At 48.8% G+C, this 27,719-nt stretch overlaps 1 protein-coding gene across 1 annotated transcript in view; it reads right to left on the reverse strand.

The window, feature by feature from the left end:
* KIF6 (kinesin family member 6) overlaps nucleotides 1-27,719 on the reverse strand; it is a 410,786-nt gene that overhangs the window by 72,497 nt on the left and 310,570 nt on the right. The window contains 2 exon segments of the mRNA XM_086369695.1: nucleotides 279-334; nucleotides 10,665-10,773. Coding sequence (XP_086225821.1) covers nucleotides 279-334; nucleotides 10,665-10,773 — 165 coding nt within the window.

Here is a 27,719-nt window from a genome sequence, read left to right on the forward strand (position 1 = left end):
TGCTGGAAAACACCAGGGACAGACAAAACTTGCCCATTGGGATGCTCAAACTCAGGCCTGCATGAGGATGCACAGTTCAAGTTCTAGACAAAAGAAAGTGATTTCCCTGATGAATGGTGGGAGAGATGACAAACTTCCAAGGAGAGGTGCTCTCAAAGCAACCTCCTTGGCAGGGACCTCCTGAAACTGGTCCTCACGGCTGCTTGGAAGCACATCATGACCTGATTTCACCAGGAAAATGGCCTGTGAAAGAGGCTCACAGAGTGTCATCTGCTTACCAATTTTACTTCTTGCTTCGTTTATGCTTTCTCCCAGGGCCTTAGCTTCAGCAAATCTGGAGGGGGGAAAAAGAAGAAATGAGAGTTTAACCTTTTCTGTTCACCCTAAATTATGTTTTAAAAATAAGAGATTTCTGAGAGGTCTCTGTTATAAAACTTCATGGAAAGGGACATAAAAAGACAATTTAAATGAATGAAATACATTTGGCTTAAGAGCAGAGATAAAATTTGTATTAATTACTGGTGTCATGAATTTTTACTCCTCTCTTCAGTGTAGAACTTCCTTCTCATAGTCTCTAATTTACGACTTTTGATTTTGAATGTTTTATGATACAAAGAAGCCAGAGTAAAGCAGGGCTCTACGCTTTATGTGCAGTGTTCTATTAATCATAGTACCAAGATATTAGAGTCAAAGAATATTTAAAGAACTTTTTTTTTCCGATCTTTTCTCTTTTTTTTCTGACTGGTAAACTATGGCTGGTCATGAGGCAGATTCACGCCATCATCAGCTTCTATAAATCAAGTCGCATGGGACGCAGCCACATGGATTCCTTTGTTTACTGTCTAAGGCTGCTCTCACACTGCAAAAGGCAGTTGAGCGGCTGTGATGGAGACTATGGAGCCTGAAGAGCTGAAAATATTTACTATCTGGCTTTTTCCAGAAAAAAGTTTGTTTACTTTTTTTATAGATGATGTTAAACCACATTTTGGAACTATCAAAATAAAAAAAATAAAACCCTCATTATTCCCCACCCAGAAATAGACCTAATCTGAGATCTAATTTTCTTTCTAGCCAGTTGTTACAGTTAAGATCATATACATATATATATATATATGATTTTATGCTTTGATTTTTTTTTTCATTTAGCATTGTAAGTCCTTCCCTATGTTCTTAGAAACTTTTCCATTATCTTTAGATGGCTGCATACTAGTCCCCCAGATGCTGTGTTGACATTTACTTAATGACTCCTTTCTATTTTCCAAAAGGTATTCTTGAGAAGCCCCCTGAGAGCCCAGTCTTACGCTGGACAAGTGTAGAAATGACCTCTAGGAAAACCACGCTGTCTAGGCCTACACACAGTGGGCCCTTAGGAAATGTTATTGCTCCATCCACAAATCTTTCTGGATCCCAGTAAATCCCAGATGTGCTATTGCTTCATCTATAAGCACTTTAGTCCTACGGGATTTTGTTAGAGGACGTGGGGAGAAGAGAGGGCTCCCAGGTACGGGAATACCAGAAGTGAGGCTCAGAGCGCCCAGAATGCTCTGGGTTGGCTGGGAAAGAGGCGTGAATTACGTCACTGCTATTTTCCGACCATGTCTGCTTGGCTGGAGACTGCCGACAGAAGTTTCCAGGGAAGGGGACTACATTTTCTCTCAGTGTTAGGTTTCTTGGGACTCCCCACCCTGGCTCCTTACTAACAGTGTTCAGGCTCATCCCAGACGACATATGTCCCTTCTGCAGCTAGGGCTTGTTGCCTTCTGGAGATGAGTACAAGCCCACTGGATGCCACGCAGACTGAATTCAGCTCAGCAAACATTCGTAACATGGGTGGGTCGCTGTGCTGGGCTCTGGGGCCTCAGTCTGGCCTCTGTTCCCTGGGCAAGTAGACTGAGGCTTTGTCTGGGCCACTCAAATGAGGACTATCTTCATCCTTTAAGCTCTGCCATGTGGAGGTGGCGGGGGGCGGGGGGGCTCTAACTGTTTGTTGGTACCACGTCCATCCTCAGGACCTGTGGTTTCACGGCATTTGATAGTCCTCCACAGCCCAGTGAATGACGCCTCTGATGGCCTGTTTCACAGAGTTCTGGAAGCTTGAGATTCTTGGGAATGAGGAAACTACAAGAGCAAGGCTGCAAAGCTGTTGAGATTTATATCAGTGCTGGAGGAAACCAGGACAGAGCCGGAGAAGGGAAGATTCTGAAGGCACAGAAGGCCATCTCCGCAGAGGAGCCCTCACAGGCATGGAAGGGAGCCCCCCGCCCTCCCTGGTGGTCACCCACATGTGTCGGGGTGTGGGGCCCGTGGCGAGGAGCTGCTGAGTGCTGTGGTCAACCGTCTTCAAAGAGCCGCCCCACGCCGGGCTGGCAGACATGGCCGGGAAGCCGTGGGCTGTTGTTCCAGGCTCTCTGCAGCCCAGCGCCGAGCTAAAAAGGGCTTTCCCACTAGAGAGGTGTGGGCTGAGGGCTGAGCCGTCTCTGAGAGACCGTTTTCCTTCGCTCTGCAGCTGTTGCCACCCCAGGCCACCTCACCCACATGCTTTCCTGCTCCTGCGTTGTCAAGACAGACTCTTGCCTGAGGAAGCCCAGCCCTGAAGGAGAAGGAGGGGAGTCAACAGCAATGAGACATGGCTTTGCATTCCTGTCTTGGTCCTCCTGCATCTCCAGAACCCCCAGCCCAGCTCCCTCAGAGCCACCCCCTCGCCTTCTTCCTGCCCTCGCCTGAGCTCTAGACAAAAGAATTCATTTACTGTGAGAGAACCGCAGAGTGAAAACAATTCTCTTCCATTGGCTTCCACGTTTCATCATGTATCTCCCTGTTTTTTTTCCCCCTCTCTCCCTGACTGTTGCTTCTCAGACTCCTTTTCAGGCTTTTCTTTTGCAATCTGTTCCTTAGATGCTGGTAAGGGTCAGGGTTTGGCTTCCCTGGCGGCTCATATGGTAAAGAATCTGCCAGCAATGCAGGAGGCCTCGGTTTGATCCCTGGGTTCAATCCCTGGGTCGGGAAGATCCCCTCAAGAAGAGAAGGGCTACCCACTCTAGTACGCTTACTTGGATAATTCCACGGACAGAGGAGCCTGGTGGGCCACAGTCCATGGGGTTGCAAAGTTGGAAATGAATGAGTGACCAACACTCTCATTTTCCTCAGTGGTCAGGGTTTAGTCTTAGACCCTCTCCTCACGACACCCACTCTCTAGGCACTCCACTCAGGCCAGTGCCTTCATTGGCCACCTCTTTGGACACCTCCCAGATCTCAGTCCTGCTTTATTTTCTGTCTGTTTGATGCCCTGCAGATAACTAAAACCTATGGGATCCAGAGCAGGGCTGAGGTCCTTCCTTGAAGACCTCCCTGCCTTTCTCCCCTCGCTGCCTGGCACCCACACTCACCCAGGGGCTCATGCCACTAACCTACACACCACACCAGCCTTTGCCCTTCTCTCCATCAGCCCCTTCACTCAGTCCTGGAGTCTTGCCCCCTCTCTGTCCTCAGTACCTACACTGACATCCCACTGAGCTTTACCCTGCGCCACCGGCTCTGAGAGGGTGCTGTCATCTCTCCCCCATACCACTTCAACTGCTACTTGCTCGGCTCCCTGCAATTATGTTGCCTGCCTTTGGGCTATTTCCCACATTTCAGTCTTTGTCTTCTTGTCTAGGGTGATTAACATAAAAAAAAATGTGTTGCCCATTCATGGAGTGAACGTCCAATTCGCTTCCCCATCATAAAGACTGGTTCTATGTCCTTTCCTTACTCTGTTGACTCATTCCTGATATGACACCTTGGCTGCCTCTGTTATATGGTGATGAAGATCCAATGTTCATTTCTATTACACTTTTTAAAATACCGAAATTCCTATCGTGTCCCCTTTCCCCATCAAGATGGCTGCCCTCTTGTCGCCCACCAAGGGGTTCCTCCCCGACACAGGAAGCCACTGCTACATTCACCTACTTCTAGCAAGCAGTTCTCAGGCAGCATCTGGACTGCTAAGGTTTCTCAAAGACAATTTCAAATTGTCACTCTCAAGCCAAAAAAAAAAAAGTCTTTTTGAATACCTTTTTTATGGCTAGCGTTGTTTTAAAAAAAAACTGTGGGGAGACTGAGAAGATTCTAATCTAATCTTTGCTCTCAGAGTTCATAATTCTAGTTTAGGAGACAAGGTGTAAATACAAAAAACAAATGGAAAAATAATAAAGGTTAAAACTGAAGTCTAACAGGAACCAGGGAACTCCTATTTGGGGTGGACTTTATTTCCAGATGATGGTGTTAGATTTGCTCTTGGATGCTCTTGGTCCAGTTTTCCTGTTGGTGTGATATTGTTGTTCTAATCTCTATCTAAAGGATTCAACTGAGTGACGGGGTTGCTTTTCTTGGTTTCGTTCACATTATCAACGACTTCATTTCCAATTGCGGCTGACCTCCCCATTGATTTACTCTTTTGTTACTGAATGGGACCCTGCTACAGGGGATTCAGTTTGTATGAGGGACCCGTCACAAAAGAAAGTCAGCCAGGTGGTGCCTGGGCACTGGAGTTAGCCAAGCATGGGGCTTCCAGCCTCTCTCTTCATGCTATTATATACTGTGAGGATGAGTCATGCCTGGAAAATATAGCGATTTTCAATTGCACTTCTATCTGAATTGTCTCCTATTGAAAAATCCAGCTTAAGAATTGGCTCACATGCTCCAGTTTACTGGAGGGCAGATATCCTATTAATGTGCCAACATCTCATTTCTTTGTCACAGGCAGGCAGCACAACTATCCCCAGGCTGGGGGCAGAGCTGAGACATGCTGGCAACAAGGGGTAGACATCCCTCCTACTAAGTGGCCCTAACGTCTGAGCCACGGATGGTCTCCTCTTGCAACTCGGCATCAAATCCCACACTCTGGGGCAGCTGAGGGAATTCGAGTCATCAAGAGTCCTTGGGCTTAGAAGCTACTTGCCATTGGCTAACGAGGCCGAGCTGGACCAAGGCTTGTGTTATTGGGGGGTAGTGGTGGTCCTGAGCCCTTCTTTGCTGGACTTTTCCAGCTGCAGCACTAGGGCCCTGGGTTGGCAGAGTTACTTGATAAGAGAAGTAGTGAACAAAACGGGAGAGCCCAGGCCCACGGGTTCTGCTGGCTGTGGATAATCAGGAAGGTAAGACTTTCTAAGAGGAAGTCTATTAGAAGTAGAGTTAGGGAAGAGCAATTATTTTTTGGCTGTGCTGGGCAGCATGTGGGATCTTAGTTCCTTGACCATGGATCGAACCCTCGGCCCTTGCATTGGAAGCGCAGAGTCTTAACCACCGGACTGCCAGGGAAGTCCCAGGGAATAGCAATTTAACCACCCTGGGGAACACCACTCAGGCGCATATCTGTATTTCTAGGACCCATCATTCCTCCAACAGATGGTCCACTTGATGCTCTCGGTCACTAGAGGGACTGGGAGCAGATGGGTTGGTGGGATCAGGGTCACCGCAGACCGATTCCTAAAGAGATGGAGGCCTGGAAGCTTTTCACACTTGATTTCAATGTCTGCTATGGAAGCACTGATTGTAGTTATTTGTTTTCTATAAAAACATCTCTCTTTGTCCTCTGCCATAAGAGTTATGAGCATGTAATATCTGCTAATTGAATATTCTCTGTGAATGCAAAGGTTCCAATCCTGAGAAAAGAGTAGGACCTGGCTTACACTCCCCAGTCCCAAATATTCCTTTAATAATTGGTAACGCTGAACAGATGTAGATATTTTAAAAATGTGGGCTGGTCTGCTGACTTTTCATTTGATTTTAAAAGACTGATTTACTGCTGGGAAAACCTCTTCTCAGAGGGGAGCTTTGTGTGAGTTTCATTAACTCCTTTGCTTTAGGGCCTTGAGGAAGATGGGACCACCATTCGCACCAGCCCGTCCTGTGCGATTTCCATGTGTGTGAGCCCAAAAGCACATCTGTCATGTGGCTGTCAGAACTCTGCTGTTCTAGAGTTAGTGAACTCTGTACTGGAAGCCCATACATCCTCATCTTTTCCAACCACCCCACCTCCCCCCGCCCACCCCCGCCCCCCAAACCCATCTCCTGCTGGAAAGAGACCTCTAAGCTCAAGAGTACAAGCCTGATTCAGGAGCCATACCAATTCTAGAATAAGAGACATGACATATTATGTTCTTTCTCAAGGTCTCTGGACAAGCTCTCTGTCTGGCCAGTGGTTTTCAAACATGGTGGCATGTTGGAATTCTGAAACAAATGGATGCTCGGGCTCTATACCTAATTCAGTGAGAATATCCAGGGAGTCAGGCCTGGGCTCTGGTAGCTTGTACAAGCTCCACAGGTCAGTTTACCATGAAGCCAGGGCTACGAGGTCACTGGTATGGGCCCTGAAGCCCCGGGGGTGGACATAGCTGAGGGCTCTAGTGAAGTCACTGGACGAGGCAGCTGTCTTCCAGCCTGATGTGTGTGTCTCCAGACAAACAAGGTGTCCTGCTCCAACACGTCCAGCTGAAAATACACAGCCTGCCCCAGGGAGAGGTTTGAAAGGTACATGAAACCCCCTGGATTCACAGGCTCAAGTCTTCATGGGTGTGCATATTCCAGTTTCCTGGAAACAGAGACCTCAACTTCCACTAGAGCCACTTTATTTTCTCCCTGTGTGAGTGCTAGTTGCTCAGTCGTGTCAGACTCTTTGCGAACCCCATGGACTGTAGCCCACCAGGTTCCTCTGTCCATGGGATTCTCCAGGCAAGAAGACTAGAGTGGGTAGCCGTTCCCTTCTCCAGGGGATCTTTCTGACCCGGAGATGGAACCCAGGTCTCTCCCACATTGCAGGCAAATTCTTTACCATCTGAGCCGCCAGGGAAACCCACCTTCTCCCTACTCCTTGTTTTATCCATCTATCACTCACATGCCACGTCGGGCTCCCGTTCTGCTCCCTGCAGAGGTAGCCCTCCTTACTGGTAAAGTAGGCTGAAGTATACTTTTTTGTTCTGCTGTTTTTGTTTGTTTGTGTGCATCTATTTATAATTTACATAAACTGTGGTCTTACTTAGTGCTGCCCTTGTTGGCATGTGCTCAATAATCCACCGCTGCCTGCCGCACCCAGCTCCCCAACTGTGGCCTGCACGGAGCGCCCCCAGCCTTCTATTCTCCACTTCCCCAGGGACGGACGATCAGCCAGACGGACAAAAGAAGTTGAAGCAGGACAAGAGATTGAGGGTGGTGATGAGGGTTCAGTAGGTACAGCTGCCACAGGCAACAGGAAAGAAGGCAGAGCCGGGGAAAAGGAAAAGGGAAGGCTGACGGCCCTGAGGTCCCAGCCCAGCTGTTAGCCGATGGTGTTTACACTCGGGGGCGCAGATCGGAGAAGGTGGGCTTCCTTGGCGGCTCAGATGGTAAAGAATCTGCCTGCAATGTGGGAGAACTGGGTTCCATCTCCAGGTCAGAAAGATCCCCTGGAGAAGGGGATGGCTACCCACTCTAGTCTTCTTGCCTGGAGAATCCCATGGACAGAGAACCTGGTGGGCTACAGTCCATGGGGTTCGCAAAGAGTCCGACACGACTGAGCAACTAGCACTCACACAGGGAGAAAATAAAGCGACTCTAGTGAAAGTTGAGGTCTCTGGTGGGTGAGACAAACCCACCGGCTTTCTAGCCCTCCTCAGCCGCAAGCAGAGCTGCTGTGGACATCCTCATCCATGGCCCCTTCTGAGGCTGAGAACCTCTTGGGAGCTGCAGTCGGCCCTCTGGATCCGTGGGTGGAACTTGTGGGTTTGGAGGCCGACTGTACTACTCATTTTGCCTGAGGGACTTGAGCATGTGTAAATTTTGGTATCTGTGCATGCATGCTTAGTTGCTCAGTCGTGTCTGACTCTTTGTGACCCCAGAGGCTGTAGCCCGCCAGGCTCCTCTGTCCATGGGATTCTCCAGGCAAGAAGACTGGAGTGGGCTTGCCATTCCCTTCTCCAGGGGATCTTCCCCACCCAGGGATTGAACCTGGGTCTCCTGCAAAGCAGGCAGATTCGTTACCGTCTGAGCCACTGGGGAAGCCCTGGGTATCTGTGGGGGTTTCTGAAACTCATTCCTGCAGGTGCAGAGACACACTGGCTGTAAACCCAGAAGGGGAGTTGCTGGGTCACAGCAGGTGCAGACACTTCCTTGGTTAGGAGGGCTGCTCCGGCCTTCACTGGATTCCTCCAGTGATCTGGGATCCGCGCCCCCGAGTGTAAACACCATTGGCTAATGGCTGAGCTGGGCCCTCAGGGCCGCCGGCCTTCCCTTTTCCTTTTCCCAGCTCTGCCTTCTTTCCTGTTGCCTGTGGCAGCTGTACATACTGAACCTTCATCACCACCCTCAATCTCTTGTCCTGCTTCAATTTCCTTTTTCACAGACAAAACAGAGGCCATCTTTAACACGCCGCCTCTGCTTCCAAATGTATCAGCGTCAGCCCACCTTGCTGTGTTTCTCCATCCGGCTTCCTTCCAGGCCCCCCGCCCTCTGACGGTCCCCACTGCCTGGCTCCCTGGAGCCTTGCGGGGCCAGCGGTTCCCTTGTTTTGTTCCCTACTTTTCCGCCCCTTCTCTTTCTCCCTGATTGCTCCCCCCAGGAGCTTGCTTCTGCCTGCCGCCTACAACCCTGACCAGTTCTCCTTCCTGAAACAAACTTCTGATCTCCTCAGGCTACTTCCCGTTTTCCTGCCACAGAAGTCTTCCTCCTCTCACAGCTCTCTGAACACACTGCTGGCCCTCCCTCATTTGCCCAGTTCCTTCTCACCTGCTCCTTCACTCCTTGTAGTTCAAGCCCTTTCAGCTGCTGACTCCCCGGGCACTTTTTTCTGCTGCCTCCAGCTTAATACTTTTTAAGTTTTTGAAAACAAGCTTTATTTATTTGACCTCTTTTTAGAATTTTTGGTACCAAAAAATTCATTTGCAGGGCAGCAATGGAGAAACAGATATAGAGAACAGAGATTTATGGACACGGGAAGAGGGGAAGAGAGGGTGGGGAGGTATGGAGAGAGTAACATGGAAACGTACGTTACCATATGTAAAATTGATAGCCAAGGGGAATTTGCTGTATGGCTCAGGAAACTCAAAGAGGGGCTCTGTATCAACCTAGAGGGGCAGGATGGGGAGGGAGATAGGAGGAGGTTCAAGGAGAGGACATACGTATACCTATGGCTGATTCATGTTGCAGTTTGACAGGAAACAAGATTCTGTAAAGCAACTATTCTTCAATTACAAAATAAATAAATTAAAAACAATTTTGGGTGCACTTGTGGCTTCTCTGGTGGCTCAGATGGTAAAGAAGCTGCCCGCAATGCAAGGCACCTGGGTTCAATCCCTGGATTGGGAAGATCCCCTGGAGAAAGGAGCAGCAACCCACTCTAGTATTCTTGCCTGGGAAATCCCACGGACAGAGGAGCCTGGCAGGATACAGTCCGTGGGGTCGCAAAGAGTTGGATGCGACTTGTGGCATATAGGATCAGAGTTCCCCGACTAGGGATCAAACCTGCACCCCTGCAATGGAAAGCAGAGTCTTAACCACTGGCCCACCAGGGAAGCCCCCCTGCCTGCTTCTTTGTAGCATCGGACACCACGGACAACTTGCTTCTGGGAGCCATCTCCCTTCTTGGCTTTCAGGCTGGTCTTTCCTGCTGGTTCTCCTCTCTTCTCAGCTCCCTCCCCTCCGTTCTCGAAAGCTTCCCCTGAGTTTCTTACCCTCCAGGCTCTTGTACTTCGGCCCGTTTCCTTGAGAGAGCTCGTCCCCTTCTCGTGCTTCCTTGAAGCATTTATAAACATATGATTCTTAAACCTGGAGCTCATTTTAGTTCAACAAATACTTTTTGAAAATGTTCTGTGTGCTGTGTTGTGGAGTCACACATGACGTCTGAGAGTTCGCGGTCTAGAACCCTCTCTTTTAAACCGTAGGCCCACACGTCCAGCAGTGTTTTCTGTTTGCACCAGCTTGAGGACATGTGCTGAATTCAGGCATTAGCTGTAACAAACGGTGCACCTCTAAGCTTTTTCTAAAGGGCCTAGAACACAGGCTTTGCTGGACAACCTGTCAACGAATGGTGCTGCCTGCTCTGCTTCTGGCCAGGAGAACACATTAGAGGTGTCTGGGTGACCCACGGGTCACGCGTCCCGTGACCAAGAAGTGCAGGGCGGCTCTGCAGAGTTGCTGGAGGGCCTGGAGTTCTAAGATGCGGGGTTTGGTATGTGTTGTTTAGTTACTAAGTCATGTCTGACTCTTTTGTGACCCAAAGGACTATGCAGCTCACCAGGCTCCACTGTCCATGGGATTTTCCAGGCAAGAATACTGGAGTGGGTTGCCATTTCCTTCTCCGTTTGGACTGTAAGCACTTTTTTTTTTCCTTGCCTTTGCAGCAGTGAAATAGCGATAGAGTCCCAGACTGCTGGGAATTAATGTAAGATGTGAGGACTGTATGCAAAGTGCTGGCATGTACAGCCCCTGTTCTAACGTTGCTGGTGACCCAGCTGTACTGGGATAATGAGGCTTAACACGTGGGAGACAAGGGTACCAGGCTGAACGCAACTCAACCAACGTGAAGCTGCTCACACCCCATGCCCTTCTCTCAGAAACCGGACTGGGCGGATGAGAGAGGCAGAGCAGCAAGTTTTCTGGAGGCTGGCCCGGCAAAGCCTTGGAGGACCAGCTGCTCTCCACGGCGGCCTTACCTCTGCTTCAGAATCTGTTTGTTGTCTTCGATGGTAACGCTGTCAGCATGGTCCCTCTTGAAAATCTCAAAAGCCTCTTGGCGTCCTAACGACATTTCCTCTCTCATCCCTGTTTGGAGACACAGGGAAATGGCCTCAGTGACGGCATGGGGGTCCCATTAATTCCGTTGTCTCTTTAGTCAGACCTCAGAGCCAAGCCTGGCTCTGGAGGCCCACAGCAGAGAGGCTCTTGACCAGACAGGTGGCCCCAGGCCCTTCCAGCTGGCCACTGCCACCCAAGGAGGAGGCCCTTCCAGGGACACCCGCTGTGACCTGTGGGGCCTGAGCCTGGGCCTCCTCGTGACTCTTGCAGGGCGGAGTCTGGAATGTCTGGTCAAAGGAAATGAAAACCAGAGCCCCAAGCCTTGGATGGCCAGGGACATCTGCCAAAGCACTTTTGGCCATCATTCGGGGCCACGTTTCTCCCCATTCTCCTGTTATGCCCCATTTGGGTTTTCTGTTAAATTTCACCCTGAATTTTCAGGCATCCAGTTAAAAGAAGTCAGGTTCTCAATCACAAGACCCACGAGTGGATGGCGGTGGAGGTTCCTAGTTCACAACTAACTTCAATCTCCTGGATCCCTGGAGCCACTACCGGCCAAGCAGTGTGGCTGGGCCCTGCTCGATGGGGCCAGACTCTGAAAACAGAGTCAGAACAGCCAGGGCCCTAGGGGTGAGCAGATGGCATTCCTGCCCTGAGGCCTCCTCCTCGTAGCCTCTCAGGGTGAGGCTCCAGGCAGGTGTGGGACCCCATGGTGAGAGCTGCTTGCACAGCTGGATTTTGGATGAATCTATGGAGTCGTTTCCATGCCTCTGCCCGTGGTTCCCTCTGGTGTATTGTCATCCACTTAACTCTATCTTTGAAGCCCTGGCTGAGTGCCGCCACCTCCGTGGAGCTTTCCGTGAGCCCCAGACTAAACAAATCCTCCCTCCACTGTGTGTCTAGCAACGCGTCTGTGACCTGCACAGCCCAGCAGACGCTGCCACTTCACATGACAGGCCTTTCTTGTGCAACGCACGTCTCTCAGGAGGTAGAGATAATATGTTTTGTGAGTCCCCAGTGTCTTGTTCGATGTCTGGCATTTAGAAGGTACACAACATATGTCTGTTAAATGAATCAGGTCAGGCATGAACCAGGAGTGATGCAGAACCTTGCTCTCATTGCCATGGGAACTGGGTCCAGGGTGAGAGGGGCTCGCCTGGGGTATGAGAGAGGTGCATTCACATGGACCACGTGCCACATCTCCTTTTGCCTGGAAAAAACGCATGATATTCCATCACCCAGCCCCGGGGTGAGGCACTGGACCAGCCCATCTGATACCAATTTAATGATTACTGTTGATAAAAATAGCACCACGGAGAATGTCTGAATGGTGAGGCACAAGACACCCCACCCTTTTCCAATCAGGAGCAAATGGGCTCATCTCAGTCCTGTTGCACACTCCTGAGTCAGGTGGGCCTGGGAATGGGTCTGAGCCGTGCTCAGAAAGATGAGCCCTGATGCGTGAGGGACATTAGCTGGAGGGTGCTTTGGCCCAGCAGAGCCCGCCAAGAGCCAAAGGACTCTTTCCACACTTTCCCCCCGACCCTAGTCCATGCCCAACTCTGACAGTGTATGCCCTTTTACTGCGTTACTTTTATGATTTATCATGTGTAGGATTTGTTTTAACCACAGAGGGTAGAGGACTGAATCTCTCTGGACTACTCATTGGAAAAGACTCTGATGCTGGGAAAGACTGAGGACAGGAGGAGAAAGGGGACGGCAGAGGATGAGATGGTTGGATGGCATCGCTGATTCAATGACATGAGTTTGAGCAAACTCGGGGAGATGGTGGAGGGCAGGGAAGCCTGGTGTGCTGCAGTCCATGGGGTCACGAAGAGTCTGACATGACTGAGCGACTGAACAACAACCGGGTTTGGGGAGAGGGAAACTCCACCAAGATCACACTTAGAACCCATCTGCTTGTGGGACCCCTAGATTGCCTCCTACCCAGGAGGTGATGAGAGGGCCTCCACCAGCCAAAGGCAGAGGATATGGGGTCAGGGTGGAGGTTGTCCAAAAAGCTGTAGAGGAGAAGGGCTTGTGGCCTTTTCTCTCCCAGGCTCTGCGCTCTTTTGGAGCCAAGAGCCCAAGGTGACAGCTGGGTGGAAAGACCACGGTGAGGCTTCTCAGAGCTCGCGGCACTGATATGGTCGTAGGTCCCGGAAGAACTTATAATCAGTGGAAAACCCCACTGGGCCTTTCCTGAGGGGGGGGGGTCCTGGCAGGAGGGAGCAGAAGGGACAGGGGACACACAGAGGTGATAAGCCCAGAGGGTAGTTTGGGAGCATTTTGCAGAGAATTTGGAAGGTAGTGTTAAGAAAATCTGGGGCTGGTGCCATGACATATTGTACACAGATCATCAATTTTCAGACACTAGAAATTTAGTAAAGTCCGCATTATGGGATAGTTCCGCTGGAAGTATTTGACACTTTCGGTGGTTTAAAAGGCACCTGGGGTCCTGCAGTACCGTGCTAATTGTCAGGAATGCAGGGGACTGATTTTCCTCCAGCTACAGTGGAGGAAGATTCTGGGACTGGAGTTCTCTCATGGTGATGACCTCGGGTGAATGGGCACGAGAGTGAGGGCTGACGGCTCCGGGAGGTCAAGGTGAGGTGGCGAGGATGCCCATGGACCGAAGGCCAAGAGGCAAGGCCAGGCCTGAAGCCTCTAGGGGCTTCACGGCTTCACCTGGAGGGTGAGGCTGGGTCTACAGAGAGGGGTGTGTGGAAGAGACCCCACAGGCAGCCACAGTGCGTGATCCTGGATCCATTTCACTCCTCCTCTCATCCACCTCTGCCGGCTTAGAGCCTTTTGGACTGTGCTAAAAGACCAGCTCTCACTCCAGTTTGGGGTCAGCCACAAAGTTAAAAATAAAATAAAAAAGCACCTTTTTTATTTACAGAAGAGAGAGCCTCACCTTCCTTCCCTCTCAGGGTTTAGAAAACAGCTCTTTCTGGTCTGGCGACCCCTACCCTCTCAGCCCTGAAAAGAGCAGGAGCTTCTCACCTCACTAATGATTTATTTATTCTCTCAACAAGTATTAATTCATCTTAGGTGCTGTGCTAGGCATGTGACAGAGAGATAAGCTGGAACAAGAAGATTAGAGTGATGGATCCTTGCCCTTAAAGAGTTAAAAGTTCAGTAAGGGAGAAAGGTGAACAAATAATTATAAAAGAAATCGCTGCTTGCTGTAAGGCAGGCTTAGGTCCGGGAAACAAGGAGGGAGGGAGGCCAGGTCTGTCAGGGGGAGTGGGGAGGCTCCTGAAGATGGAGCAGCACTTGTCAGGTGGAGAAGTGGAAGAGATCCCGGGGAAGCAAGGGGCCGGAGAATTGTAGATTAAAAGGGCAACTGGAACCTCCATCCTGTTCTCTATAGTAGCTCCATCAATTTACATTCCTATCAACAGTGTAAGAGGGTTCCCTTTTCTCTACACTCTGTCCAGCATTTATTATTTGTAGGTTTCGTGATGATGGTCATTCTGATTGGTGTGAGGTGACACCTCATTGTAGTTTTGATTTGCACTTCTCTAATAATTAGTGATGTTGAGCATCTTTTCACCTACTTCTAGGCCATCTGTATGTCTTACAGATTGTGATACAGAGTGAAGGAAGTCAGAAAGAGAAAAATAAATATTGTATATTAATGCATATATGTGGAACCTAGAAAAATGGTACAGATGAACCTATTTGCAAAGCAGAAATAGGGACACAGACACAGAGAACAAATGTATGGACACCAAGAGGGGGAAGCGGAGTGGGATGAATTGGGAGATTAGGATTTGATAGGTCTCCCACATTGCAGGCAGATGCTTTAACCTCTGAGCCACCAGGGAAGCCCATAAATACACTACTGTGTACAAAATGGGGCTTCCCCGGTGGCTCAGTGGTAAAGAATTCCCCTGCAATGCAGGAGACGAAGGAGACTCAGGTTTGATCCCTGGGTCAGGAAGATCCCTTGGAGAAGGGCATGGCAACCCACTCCAGTATTCTTGCCTGGAGAATCCCATGGACAGAGGAGCCGGTGGGCTACAGTCCATCGGGTCGTAAAGAGTAGGACATGACTGAAGCAACTGAGCGAGCGAGCGATTTATAAAATAGATAACTAGTGAGAACCCACTGTATAGTACAGAGAACTCTACTCAATTTTCTGTGGTGACATAAATGGGAAGGAAATCCAAAACAGTGGGACATATGGATACACACAACTGATTCATCTGCTGTACAGCAGAAACTAACACAACACTGTAAAGCAACTATTCTCCAATACATTTTTTTTAAAAGGGCAACTGGATTAATATCTGTGGTAGTGCCACCGGGTAGGAATTAATCTTTTTGCATATCTGATGCTAATCATGGTGCCAAGTGCTTTCTTAAAGATTATCCCAGTTAAACTTCTGTGTGATCCCTGGTCATAATTTCATTTTACAGAGGAGGAAACTGAGGCTCACTCAAAGAAATGGTTATAAAGGGAGTAAAAAATCGCCCAGCTTATAGAGGAAGGTAGATCTACTCTTAGGTCAGTTTTTCCAGGGAAAAGTATGCTTGTTGGGAAGGCAGGTGCTGGGCTCTAAGTGACCTGGAAGCAATAGATTTACCCACGAGCTTGTAGATTATACTCTTATTAGTGCCCATCTTATCTAAAATTCTGAATTCTTTTTTACAGTATCATCAAAGAAACAGAACCATGAGTTCTGTTTACTCTTTGCATAGTTTGCTTCATATGTTGATATGTTCTATTGGTATTTCTAGAATTGTGAGCTCCAGGAGGGAGGGGATTTTTGTCAGTTTGGTTTGCTGCAATATTATTAGTACCTGGATAGTACCTGGCACATCAGTGGGACTCAATCAAATATCTTGTTTTTTCTTTTTTTTAAGATTTTTTTTGATGTGGATCATTTTAAAAGTCTTTATTGAATTTGTCACAATTTTTTGCTTCTGCTTTATTTTTTTGGCTGAGAGGCATGCGGAATATTAGCTCCTCAACCAGAGATGGAACCTGTACCTTCTTCACTGGAAGGCGAAGTCTTAACTGCAAGACTGCCAGGGAAGTCCCCAAATACCTTTTGAAAGAATGAATGTTTTAGATGCTTTACATTGTTCCTCTTGGAACAGCATGCTGTGATGCGATGCGGGAGGAGAAGCAAGCACCCACTGCTGTCGCTGTCTCCACCATCAGGCTAGGGGAGTGGGTCCATCCACTGAATGGTATGATTTTACATTGGCAGGTGGATTGTTTCCCACTGAGCCATCTGGGAAGCCCGCATGGTGTGATTCTAGAAATTCAACACCATCTTCTCCCTACTATATCTTACCCTTAGAGATGAATTCCATCTCCAAGAAGCTTTTGTTAAAAATGCAAATACTCCTGAAGGTATCTATTTTAGGGTTAGCCAAGAAAAACTCCATCGTTTGTTGACAAGTAGCTAACAGGTCCTACAAAGATGAGACATAAGATGGTGTCTCGGGCTGGTGCCAGAATCGCTGCGGGGTGGGAGGGAGATCTGAGCTTAGAAGGGATGATGCCCTGTGCCTTCTTCCCAACTTTGTTTAGTCTGCCAGACTCAGAGGCCTATCAGTTTTGGCCTCAGGGGCTCTGACGTGTCATGCCGTCTAGAACTCTCAGTTTTGTTGCCTCTTAGTGGATTTCAACCAGAGGTCCCAGTGCTGCGTCCCAGAAAACATAAATGACTTAGGGAAGCCTGCTGGCTTGCTGAATCACAGAACCACTTAAAACCTAAAGGAGAGCAAACAAAACATCACGGGGTAGTATAAAATTTCAAACAAAACAAAGCAAGAAACAAAATCCCCCCCAAACCCAAAAGGACAGGAGTTTCTCAATCTCAGTCCCCAAAATAGGACATTGCAATTCTGGGTTGTGAGTTGGATGGAAAATATTTCCAAGTCCTGAAGGTGCAACCTCTTCTGAATTTTGATACTTATTAAAGAGCACTGAGGTAGAGATGGCAGTCAACGAGGTGTCCTCAAAATTAGCCTTGGAGCTGGGTTTCTGCAAAGTTTGTAGGTACTGGTCTCCTACACAGTTCTGAATGCTTCTTTTCCTTTTCCTTGCCAGCCTGAAATTTTGTTCCTTATTTTTCTACAGAATGCAAATCAGTATTTTTGGAAGCCCTCCCTGCCCCCAACCCAGGGTCCCATGGAAACCAAATGGAAAGAAAAAACATCGGAAATGGAGAGTTTATGCTGCTGCTGTTGGGCCTGCTGTCTGATTTCCTTTAGTCTGGGGCCTGTGGGCCAGAGCTCATTTTCCTGGCTGCCCCCAAACAACCTACTACTGCTTCAGCTATTGCTTAAAAATTGACAGGAGAAAAATGATGGAGCGTTGTGTTCTTCATGCTGAAAAATGATTTGCTAGTTTGAGCCAGAAATATATTTGCCTTGGGAAAGACATGTATTCATGTGGTGCCTCACTTTCTTCTGACTGAAGAAGGAAGGGGAGAAAAGAAGATCAACAGGGAATCAGGAAAAGTGGGGTGGATTCCAAGCGGAGGGGGTTCAAGCCCACCGCTGGGGACTAGTTACACGGAAGACTCAGAGCCCGGAGGGGACAGGCAGGGAGGAAGCCGGATGAGCGGCGGGATAACCACACCCTCTGTGGCTGGGCGCAGAAGTGTTCTAAGCTGAAGGTAAGGGAATGGCTTTGACGCAGTGCTGTGATGAACACCTACAGTACGGAGACCATGGAAGTGCACATGGGGATGAGAAGCGATAGGCAGGGAAAGAGTGGTTTCTTTGGTACCTAAGTTCCACATGCACTGAAATTTCTCAGTAAGTGCTGACTTAGGTGAAATAAACAAAAACGTGCGTGCATGCGTGCTGTGTGCTCAGTCATGTCTGACTCTTGCGACCCCATGGACTGTAACCCCGCCAGGCTCCTCTGTCCATGGAATTTTCCAGGCAAGAATACTGGAGTGGATTGCCATTTCCTCCTCCAGGGGATCTTCCTGACCCAGGGATTGAACCAGAGTCTCCTGAGACTCTTGCATTGGCAGGCGGATTCTTTACCACTGCCAACACCTGGAAAGCCCATACAAAAATATCCTTACACAAATAATCAGAAGAGAATCCCACCCTCTAGTGTGTGGAGAAGTTAGCATGAATAGACCGATGGGCGGGAAAGGAATGAAGAATTGAGATGAAAGGAGGGGCTAATCTATCAAGGTGGCGTGAAACATAAAGGTAAGGAAGACCTTTGGGATAGGAGGACCCAGGGAAAAGTCCACGGTCCAGCATTCTTGGGGATGGTACTTGGATGCCCTGAGGGCCAGAGGAAGTGCTGGCTTCAGCCAGAAACTCAGGTGAAGGACACATCAGTAACTTTAAGCATGGACAGCAAAGGGTCCTTTTATGCTAGACTAAATGAACTCATGAGATCAGGAGGTGCTTAAGAATGGACCGCCTCCCGGAAAACCTAGAAAGGACATCTGAGATAGTGTTTTCACTGTCTTGCCCCCGCTGTGGGGAGATGCTGTCATCTAGGAAGGGGGAGGGTTTCTGCAGTTACATGAAGGACAGAGATGACACGAACATAGCCCCTGTGTTCCCACTTTCCTTTCTCACACCCATGGAAGACGGTGCTAACCAATCACAGTATCCTTTGCTGGAGAAACTAACGGTAGCTCTAGAGTTTTCAGTAGGGCTCTTCAGGCCTAGAAGTCAACTCCCTGAGGCACAGCAGCTCTTCCTAGTCAGTTATCCCTGGCAGAACAGCTCTTGCTGTAATAGGGCCCTCACGTTACTAGCCGATTAAATGATGTCTGCTGTTGCTTTCATCATTCCTGTGCTTTTAGGGAAAAAGAGTCACCTTCTTCCATCACCTTAGGGATTGACATGAAGGTAATCCTTGCCAGGGAGCAGCATCGAGCCCTGAATCCCTGAGAGCGGCGGTCTGGGAGGGGACGCTCCCCACCGCCAGGGTGATAGAGGTCACCACAGGAAGCCGTGCTATGGCTCTGTTTACTTTGAGGGCCAGGAGCAGCTCATCTACAATTTGAGGGGTTGCTGGGCGGGTAGAGCAGGGGTATGGAATCAAGAGGAGGAGGGGAAGACAAAACCACTTAGCCACGACCCAAGTGGCTGCAGATGTGAAGCCTGAAGAGTAGATCTTTTGGAGGGGGACCAAGGATGCTTGCTTAACCTACTTCCCCCCTTCTGATGGACAATTTCTGGAGTGGGTGGATGCCCCCCAAAGCTTTGGGGTCAAAAAACCTTAACATTCAAACCAGACGATACCACCTGGGCTAAAGTCCTCAGATGAGGACTTGCCCTGGAGTTTCCTAAATTGCCACATGAAAGACGTTAAAGAACTTTAATTAGTAGATTCCTAGGGGTGGCTTGGAGCGGGCTTGGCAGGGAGTGGAGTGGAGGGAAGATTCGAAGTGGAAAGAAAGCCACTGAAACCTTAGGAGACCCACCCAATGGTGGCACCACATCTAAATAAATCAAATGGGCTCCTGACTTCTTGTGCCAGAAGTCACACATCCCACCAACAACCCTACTGGGGCCAGGCAGCATAGGCCATGTGAGCTGGACAGGACAGAGGGGCAGCATGTGATGCGGGCTGTTTCCTTTTTGTCTTGGTAACCGGGGCTGGTCCACCCTCCTGGTGCAGCTGTTTCCTGGATGTAGGCCTCAGCAGGTGAGAGAAGGCCCCATGTGCCAGCCCAGTGGATGGTCTTGGAGCCCCTGAAGGAAGGGCAGCTGTTTGAGCTGCCCATTTCCAGCAGTAACATAAAACCTTCAGACAGTGGTCCTGAAGATCATCTGCAGAAAACTGTCATTTTCCTAACCCAGGATCTCTGTGGTTTTTTTATTTTGTGAGTGTTTTTATTCAGGACAAAGTGCCCATGTGGGCTGCTTAGAGAGACCTGTGGGCAGACGTGGGCCTGGAGTTTGGAGAGCAGCCTGGGTCATGTTGGCATTTCTGCGTTTTGGAGTTCACTCAGGAATCTGGAGGCCAGTGATGTTTCCATGAAATAAGACAGCATCCTGTGGCTTCTGCTGCCAGGCTGACCTGGACCTATGGGGTCTTTTCCATCCATTTCAGTCCATAGAAGTGACAGCTGCCAAAGGGCCTCAGTGTCTCATTCCACGCCCAATATTTGGACCAACCCTAGGAGGAACAACGTGGGCTCTAGACCTTTGGGGGTTAAAGGGCAGTTGATTGAGAGACCCACTGAACAGAAAGGTAGCATTTCTCTTCAGTTTAGAGACAGGCTCCAAATTCTGTGAAACCTGAAAAATACTGAATTGCGAGTCTGACGTGTTTTGATCACTTCTAAAGGCCATGGTTAGCAGGGTTCTGTTGCCTGAATCCCACCTCGATGAGTTTGGTTCTCATGTCAGCCTGTGCTCTGGGGTCAGTGGTGGTTAAAGCAGAGTCCACATGTCCTGATGTCTGAAAACAAGGCACATTGTCTATGTATGCCTAAATTAGGAACGAACTCCACTCTAGTCTCAAATTTCTTTGATACATTTTGAAAAGATAATTAAAGAATCACATTTTAGCCTAGTAGCAAAATGCTCTTTCCCTGCAATGCATGTGGGTTTAGATAAAATTCTGTTTCCCTGGCTTGGAAACAAATATAAGGCAAAATGGAGTTTAGATGCTCATTCCTTCACGGAAAAAAGAGAGAAACTTATTGTGTGTGTGTGTGTGTGTCTTCTATGTTACAGGCATAGTTCACAAATATTAACTCAACTAATCTTCACCATAACTCTATTGGTGGTGGTGGGGAGCTAGTGCTGGCTGAGAACTCTGTACTACATGGATTATATATGTCGTCTCATTTAATGCTTTCAACTAGGGAGTGTGGGGCCCACTTCACAGGTAAAATAATTGAGGTGAAGGAGATTCAAAGGGACTCCAACACAACAGTTAGTAAAACGACAAAGCCATAACTCGATCCCAGGTTTGTCTGATTCCAAACACTTTCCTGTGCATATAGCATTGCGAGATGGAAATCATTTGCCAAGTAGAATTAATCTCACAAATACCAGCTAACCACCGTGGTCAGACTGATGGAGTCAGGGGTGGCAACAAGAAAAAGGCAGATTTGGGAGGGTTGGAATGTGGACTGAAAACCATGAAAAGCATGATGGCAGCTCAGAAAAGCTGGAGATCTCTGTGAAGGGGGAACAGAGGGCACCAGGCAGCTGGGAGGAGTTGCCTCACCTGGGGCCTGAGGGGTGGGGTAGAGATCAGAGGTGGAGGGCAGGTTGGCTGACCTGCAGTGAAGCCTTGTCCTTCTGCCATGAGGGCTGTGTGAGTTAGCCTGCTATGGCAGGACCAGCTAAGTAGGTATCTTTCCCTCATCTACACGGAGCTTGTGCGCAGTGGGTCTCCACCGTGAAAGAATTTGTGCCCTGAGGATGGTTCTGTTGGACTGAAGCCAGGGAGGATGCTCCAGGAAAGAGAAGGGGCAGGGTCCCGGTTCTCAGTGTGGACTTCTCAGAGATTAAGCTCCCGCCCCAAACCAGCAGCGGTTGGGAAAGGAGGTGACAAGGCTCCAGGAGGCCGTCATCTCCCCTTTGGCCTCTCCACATCCTAACTGGCGCGTCTCTGGAAAGCATCTCATTGCTTACACGGAACATCTGTTTGTTCACTTAGGCAGCGAGTCAGTGGGTGAAGCGGACCATCTGTTAACAAGTACCGAGTGTCTACTCTATTGACAGCTCGCTCTCCCCTGGCTAGTGACGGATAAATGGAGGAGCCGTTGCCCTTGGCCTCAGGAGGCAAAGCACTGTGGGGCACGGGGAGGTCAGAGCTTATGCGACGAAGCACGAGAGCGCTGAGACAGAGGGCCGACGGCGGCGTGGTGCAGGTGGTGTGGGTGTTCGCGGGGGACCAGGGGGCCGTGGTCAGACTGCAGAGGGGCTCCTGGAGGAGTGTTCCTTCTGGGGAAGGTTTTAGAGGAATGAAGAGGAGGAGAGGGAAGAAAGGAGCTTGGCCTGGCACAGAGTCTGATGGGGAGGACCTGGGGGCGTGGGTTTCCTCTGGCTATGTGGGGACCTGGGGCCCAAATGACCTCTGGGGTGGATACCACACTCCCCACTGCTTGCTCAGGGAAGCCCCAGGCAGAGGCCACTGGGGCTTTCCACAGCCTCCTCAGGCAACTCTCCCCCCTGCAAATGACTGAGGAAGAGCATTATGCTTTAGCATGTACCCTTGGTGATCCTCCCAACCAGGGGCTGGGAAAAGGCCATAGGATATGGAGTGAGAGGCCGTGGATCTGAGTGTTGGCTTCTCTTCAGCTGCGGGACCTGGGGTCTCTGCCATTTACACCGCTCCAGGTCTCAGCGTTCTCCTCTGTCAAGTGAAGCTAACAGGACTCCTATCTCTTAATGTTACTGTGAAAGTTAATGAGAGGAGGCAGCACTTGGTGCATAGCTCCCTTTCAAGGCTACCGAATACCTGGGATTCCCTGGTACTCCAGTGGCTAAGTAAGACTCCGTGTTCTCAATGCAGGGGGGCCTGGGGTTTGAACCCTGGTCAGGGAACTAGAGTCTACATATTGCAACGAAGATGAAAGATACTGCCTGCCCCAACTAAGACAGGGCACAACCAAATAAATAAAAGTAAATATTAAAAAACCCTACTGAATACCTTTTGTAATGATGTATTTTCACGGTGATTTCACCTGCCCATCACCCCCACCCCTCAGGCCACTAGCTCCAAAAGGCAAGTGAATTTGCCTTCTGTGTTTGTGGCCCCAGCTCCAAGCTCAGGGCCGGGAACACAGTAGGTGCTCCAAGCAAGGTCTGTCGACTGAATGAGTGAGCAAGGATGAGATAATATCTCTGGTTAACTTGTTTTTCTTAAAAGCATTATTTGTTAAACTGTATATGTATCTCCAATGCAGTTTTCTGTGTATGTATTTTACAATAAAAATAAAGAAAGCCGAATACAGCAGCTCTGAATCGTTTACGTCTCTGACAGAGTGAATGAATAAGTATGGAATACCCTATAAAAAGTGGAAGTGTATAAAATGAGTTATTATTATCATAAGTAATAATGAGTCATCTAAGAACCTCCTCGCAGAGAGCTGTTCAGAGCGCGGGAACTACTTTAACACACTAGCAGAATTTTTAAGGTGGCTGCAAATTATAGTTTAGCAACATAGGGAGAGGGAGTGGTTTAAACGGTCAGGCTGGCTTCTTCTTCCAGCCTCTACATGCTGCAGTGTAGCAGGACTCAGCTCTGGGTGCTCCTATCTTTCAACTTGTAATTTCATTCAGTCTCACAGTTTTAGTATGCATTACACACCAAGGGCTCCCAAAGTTCTATCTTTAGCTCTGTCGTCTCCACCGAGGGCCAGACTGGGACGTGTAACAGACCGCTTGAAATCTATCTGAATCTCTAATTGGCATCTCAGACCTGACATGCCCCAAGCAGAACCCCAAGTTTCATACTCCTTCCCAAACTCCACCCCAAGCTGTTTCCCTAATTATTTCCGTATCAGTCAATGGCACCACTTGCTCTAACAAACAAAAAAAAACCTAGGACTCTCCCACGATTCCTCAGTTTCCATCTAGCTCTGTCGGCGCATTCGGTCAGCAATCCTTTACGACTATGCTTTCCATCTCTCTGCTTCTCCTGGTCTCTTTTTTCCCCCACCCTAAGGCACCTCCTCTGCTCACCTGGACTGTTTTCTAATGGCTTTGGGAAGCTTCCATTTTGCTCTCCTGTGATCTTTCTGCTCCCCACAACAACCTGAGTGATTTCCTAAGAACACAATCACGTCACTTCTCTGCTTTAAATTTTCTGGTGGCTTCTTATGGTCCCCAAGGAAGTGAAAGTTGCTCAGTCATGTCCGACTCTTTGTGACCCCATAGACTAGCCATGGAATTCTCCAGGCCAGAACACTGGAGTGGGTAGCCCTTCCCTTCTCCAGGGGATCTTCCCAACCCAGAGATCAAACCCAGATCTCCTGAATTGCGGGTGCCTTTACCAACTGAGCTATCAGGGAAGCCCTACAAACCCCAAACTCCTCAGCCTGGCAGGCCTCCCATTGTCTAGTCTCTGCCTATGTGTCTTCCCCACCAATCTCCCACTCACATCCCCTTTGCTCGTGTCTCTCCTTGGCTCACTGATCTTTCAGTTCCTCAAATATGTCAACAGTATTCTTGCCTCTGTGTGTGTACACGTGCTGTTTGTCCCTTTTGTCTGGAATGTTCTTTCCCTGAATCATTATGACCATCAACTCCCTGTTCGGTTCTTAGCTCACTCGTCGCCTCCTTTGGTCCTCAACCCACCCCTATCGTTTCCTACCCTGTTATTCTCATTTTATAACCTTCCTACCACTTGTCACCATCTGAAACTACATGCATGCATTATGTAGAGTGAAAACTCCGCCTAGGTATAGATCTGTTTTAACTACTCCTTCTCTGGTGTTGGGAAGGAAGGAAAAAAAAAAAAAGAAGAAAGGAAGGAAGAAGAGAAGGGAAGAAGGTGGGAAGGAAGGAAGGAATCAAGGGAGACCGGAGGGCAGGAAGGAGGCACTGGAGGAAGGAAGAGCGGAGTACAAGTTCTATTGGAGGAGGTCCCCTAACAGGCCCCAGATTTGTGCCCTCATCCTGCCTTCCACATCAAGTCCAACTGCCCCTTATGGAGACTCCTGGGTTTGCGGTCCCTCCTCTCTGCACCCACAATCAGAATTTTAAAATGACTCTTCTCTCCCAGGGACTTGCCCGGGCAGACTTGCACAGGCCTTTGTTAGCCCACCTCCTGGGCACCCCCTCACCTCACCCTGCTGCTCTCCCTCTCTCCCTGAGTCTTCACTTGGGTGGTGTTTGTTTTGTTTTTATTTTCTGAATATTGAACCCAGAACGAATTTCTTTCTAAAGGGAACTAACCTGCATTCCACATGAAGTGGCGGGCAGGCCTTTGAGAACAGCTCCCATCCCTTCCCCTGGCAAGAAGTTCCTTTTCTTTTCACTTATTTATTCATTTTGGCTGCACTGGGTCTTCGCCGCTGCGTGCGGGCTTTCTCTGGTTGTGGTGAGCCAGGGCTACTCTTTAGTTGTGGCTTGCGGGCTCAGTACTTGCGGTGCACGGGCTTAGTTGCCCTCAAGCAGTGGGATCTTCCTGGTCCAGGGATCAAACCCATGTCTCCTGCATTGGCAGGTGGATTCTAAACCACTGGATCACCAGCGTAGTCCAAGACCTTTCATTTTTAAGACTGAGAAATGAGATTCTTTGAGGCTGTGCTTAGTTGCTCAGTTGTGTCCGACTCTTTGGGACCCCATGAACTGTAGACCAACAGGCTCCTCTGTCCATGGGGACTCTTCAGGCAAGAATACAGGCGTGGGTTGCCATGCCCTCCTCCAGGGGATCTTCTCAACCCAGGGATCGAACCCAGGTCTTCCACATTGCAGGTGGATTCCTTACTGTCTGAGCCACCAGGGAAGCCCCATCTTTAGGGCTGCTGCTGCTGCTGCTGCTATGTCGCTTCAGTCGTGTCCAACTCTGTGCGACCCCATAGATGGCAGCCCACCAGGCTCCCCCGTCCCTGGGATTCTCCAGGCAAGAACACTGGAGTGGGTTGCCATTTCCTTCTCCAATGCATGAAAGTGAAAAGTGAAAGTGAAGTCGCTCAGTCGTGTCTGACTCCTAGCGACCCCATGGACTGCAGCCCACCAGTCTCCTCTGTCCATGGGATTTTCCAGGCAACAGTGCTGGAGCGGGGTGCCATTGCCTTCTTTAGGGCTACCCAGCATCATTTCAGGATGCTGTAGGGCTATCCAAGTTAACATCTGTGCCTGGCATTCATACATCCTCAGCAAGGAGAAGGAAATTTACCATTATTAACTATCTGTATTATGCCATTCAGGGAAGTTTCTGAAGAATTTTTCTTTCATAGATGCATTATCCTATAGGGATTCAGAGAGGAATACAGCTGATGCAGAAGGCAAGTCCTAAAGATTTAAAGCCCATATCTTTGCCTAATGAGGTAAGACTATGTAAAAGGTATTATTTGATTTTCCTTATTATCAAGATATAACTCACCCATTGCTCCAAATTTAGGAAATAAAAAAAATGGTACAAATAAGCAGGAAAAAAAAATCACTTGCCATTCCTCCACCTCTGTTTTTCTTATACTTTGTTTAACTACATGGTTAAAATGATAATGTATATACAATTTTGTAGCCTGTTTATTTCACTTAAAATTATCTCACCATCCTTTTTTCTAAGTCATTAAATTCTTCATGAATATTATTACCTTTTACAGCTGTCTAATATTTCTTCATTATAGCCCATTCCCTAATGTTGGACTTAGATATTATTTTATATATATGCTCTGTAAATGCTGCAGCGAGCATCTTGGTGTATAAATTTTACTCCACATTGAATTATTATGTAATTAACATAATTGCATTTACTGAGTGCCCACTATACCCCAATTACTGAGAGCTGGTGAACACTCCCACTTCCTTGGAGAGCGTTCATCCTCCTGAGGGTGAAGGGCCAGGAGGATCAAACTAATCCACACTGCTAATCAGCTCTGTGAAGAGAGGTGAGGCAGAGTAAGGGGGCAGAGGGCGACGAGTGGCGGGGTGAGCCGATTTTCCTTAGGGGGACTGGAGGAGCGTCTCTGAGAACACGGTATTTGCACAAAGACATTCTGGATTATTTCCGCAGGCTAGATTCCTAGAGGGAGCTTCTGAATTAAAGTTCATGCTTTCTAGGGAGCCGGTTTAAAGTTCTCAGCAGTGCCTGGAAAAAAAAACCCAGCTGTAGAAAGACACCCTGCTAGGGCATGATCTTAATGAGCAAGTGACTTAATTCCTCTGCTCCTTAGTTTTCTTGTGGGAGGTGGAAATAATTGCACCTGTTTATGTACAGTGTGTGTGTGTGTGTGTGTGTGTGTGTGTGTGTGACAGAGGCAGCAGGGCTGCCAAGTGGCCACAGGGAAGGGACGTTAAAGGTCTGCATCCCAGGAGAATGAGCTCAGGGAGCAAACGTGAGTCTGTGGAAAGTGAAAGATCAGGTTGCTGAGTGTGTGCGGGGCACTCTAGCTGATGAAAACATAACTGAAAGAGGTTCCGGAAGGTATGGCACGAACACGGACTGTGTCTGGCACGAATCCGGTGATCTGAAGGAGAGGAACTCAACCTCTCGAGAAGAGCTGACCGACAGTCAGAGGCTGAGAAGCGAAGGTCTTAAATGACTGGTCACGCAGTGTTGCCCCGTGGCTCGTGACCTTCAAGAAGACACTACAAAGAAAGCCTTTTTTCCTTTGTGAGTCTGCAAATAGGTGGTGTCCTTGGTTTTCTCAATCATAAAATAGGAAGAGCAATGTCTCCTGGCTCTTAGGCTTGTTTGGGGGATTAAGTGGGCTTGAAATTCGGAAAGAACATGATGCCCTGACTTGTTCACAGAAGGTTTTTGATAAATGCTTGTTTCTCTCCCTCGACTTGTATAAGCATGTGGGAAAGGTTCTGGGGCAGTGAGAGAAGGGGCAGTGGTCTAAAGCACTTAGAGTGGGGAGGGCTTAAACCATAGCGCCGAGAACTGGATTGTTTATTTGCCGATGCACCAGCATTTGGGTTGTATCTTTTTGAGATCTGAGATCTGTAGTAATAATAGAGATGCAGACATAGAGAACAGGCATGAGGAACGGAGGTTGGGGGAGAGGAGTGGATGAATTGGGAGATTAGGATTGACATATATTTACTGCTGCTGCTGCTGCTAAGTTGCTTCAGTCGTGTCCGACTCTGTGCGACCCCATAGACGGCAGCCCACCAGGCTCCCCGGTCCCTGGGATTCTCCAGGCAAGAACACTGGAGTGGGTTGCCATTTCCTTCTCCAATGCATGAAAGTGAAAAGTGAAAGTGAAGTCTCTCAGTCGTGTCCGACTCATAGCGACCCCATGGACTGCAGCCTATCAGGCTCCTCCGTCCATGGGATTTTCCAGGCAAGAGTACTGGAGTGGGGTGCCATTGCCTTCTCCGAT

Source organism: Bos grunniens, chromosome 23 (genome assembly GCF_055505025.1).
Source record: "Bos grunniens cultivar Pamir isolate PY7600 chromosome 23, Bosgru_T2T1.0, whole genome shotgun sequence".
Classification (NCBI taxonomy): Eukaryota; Metazoa; Chordata; class Mammalia; order Artiodactyla; family Bovidae; genus Bos; species Bos grunniens.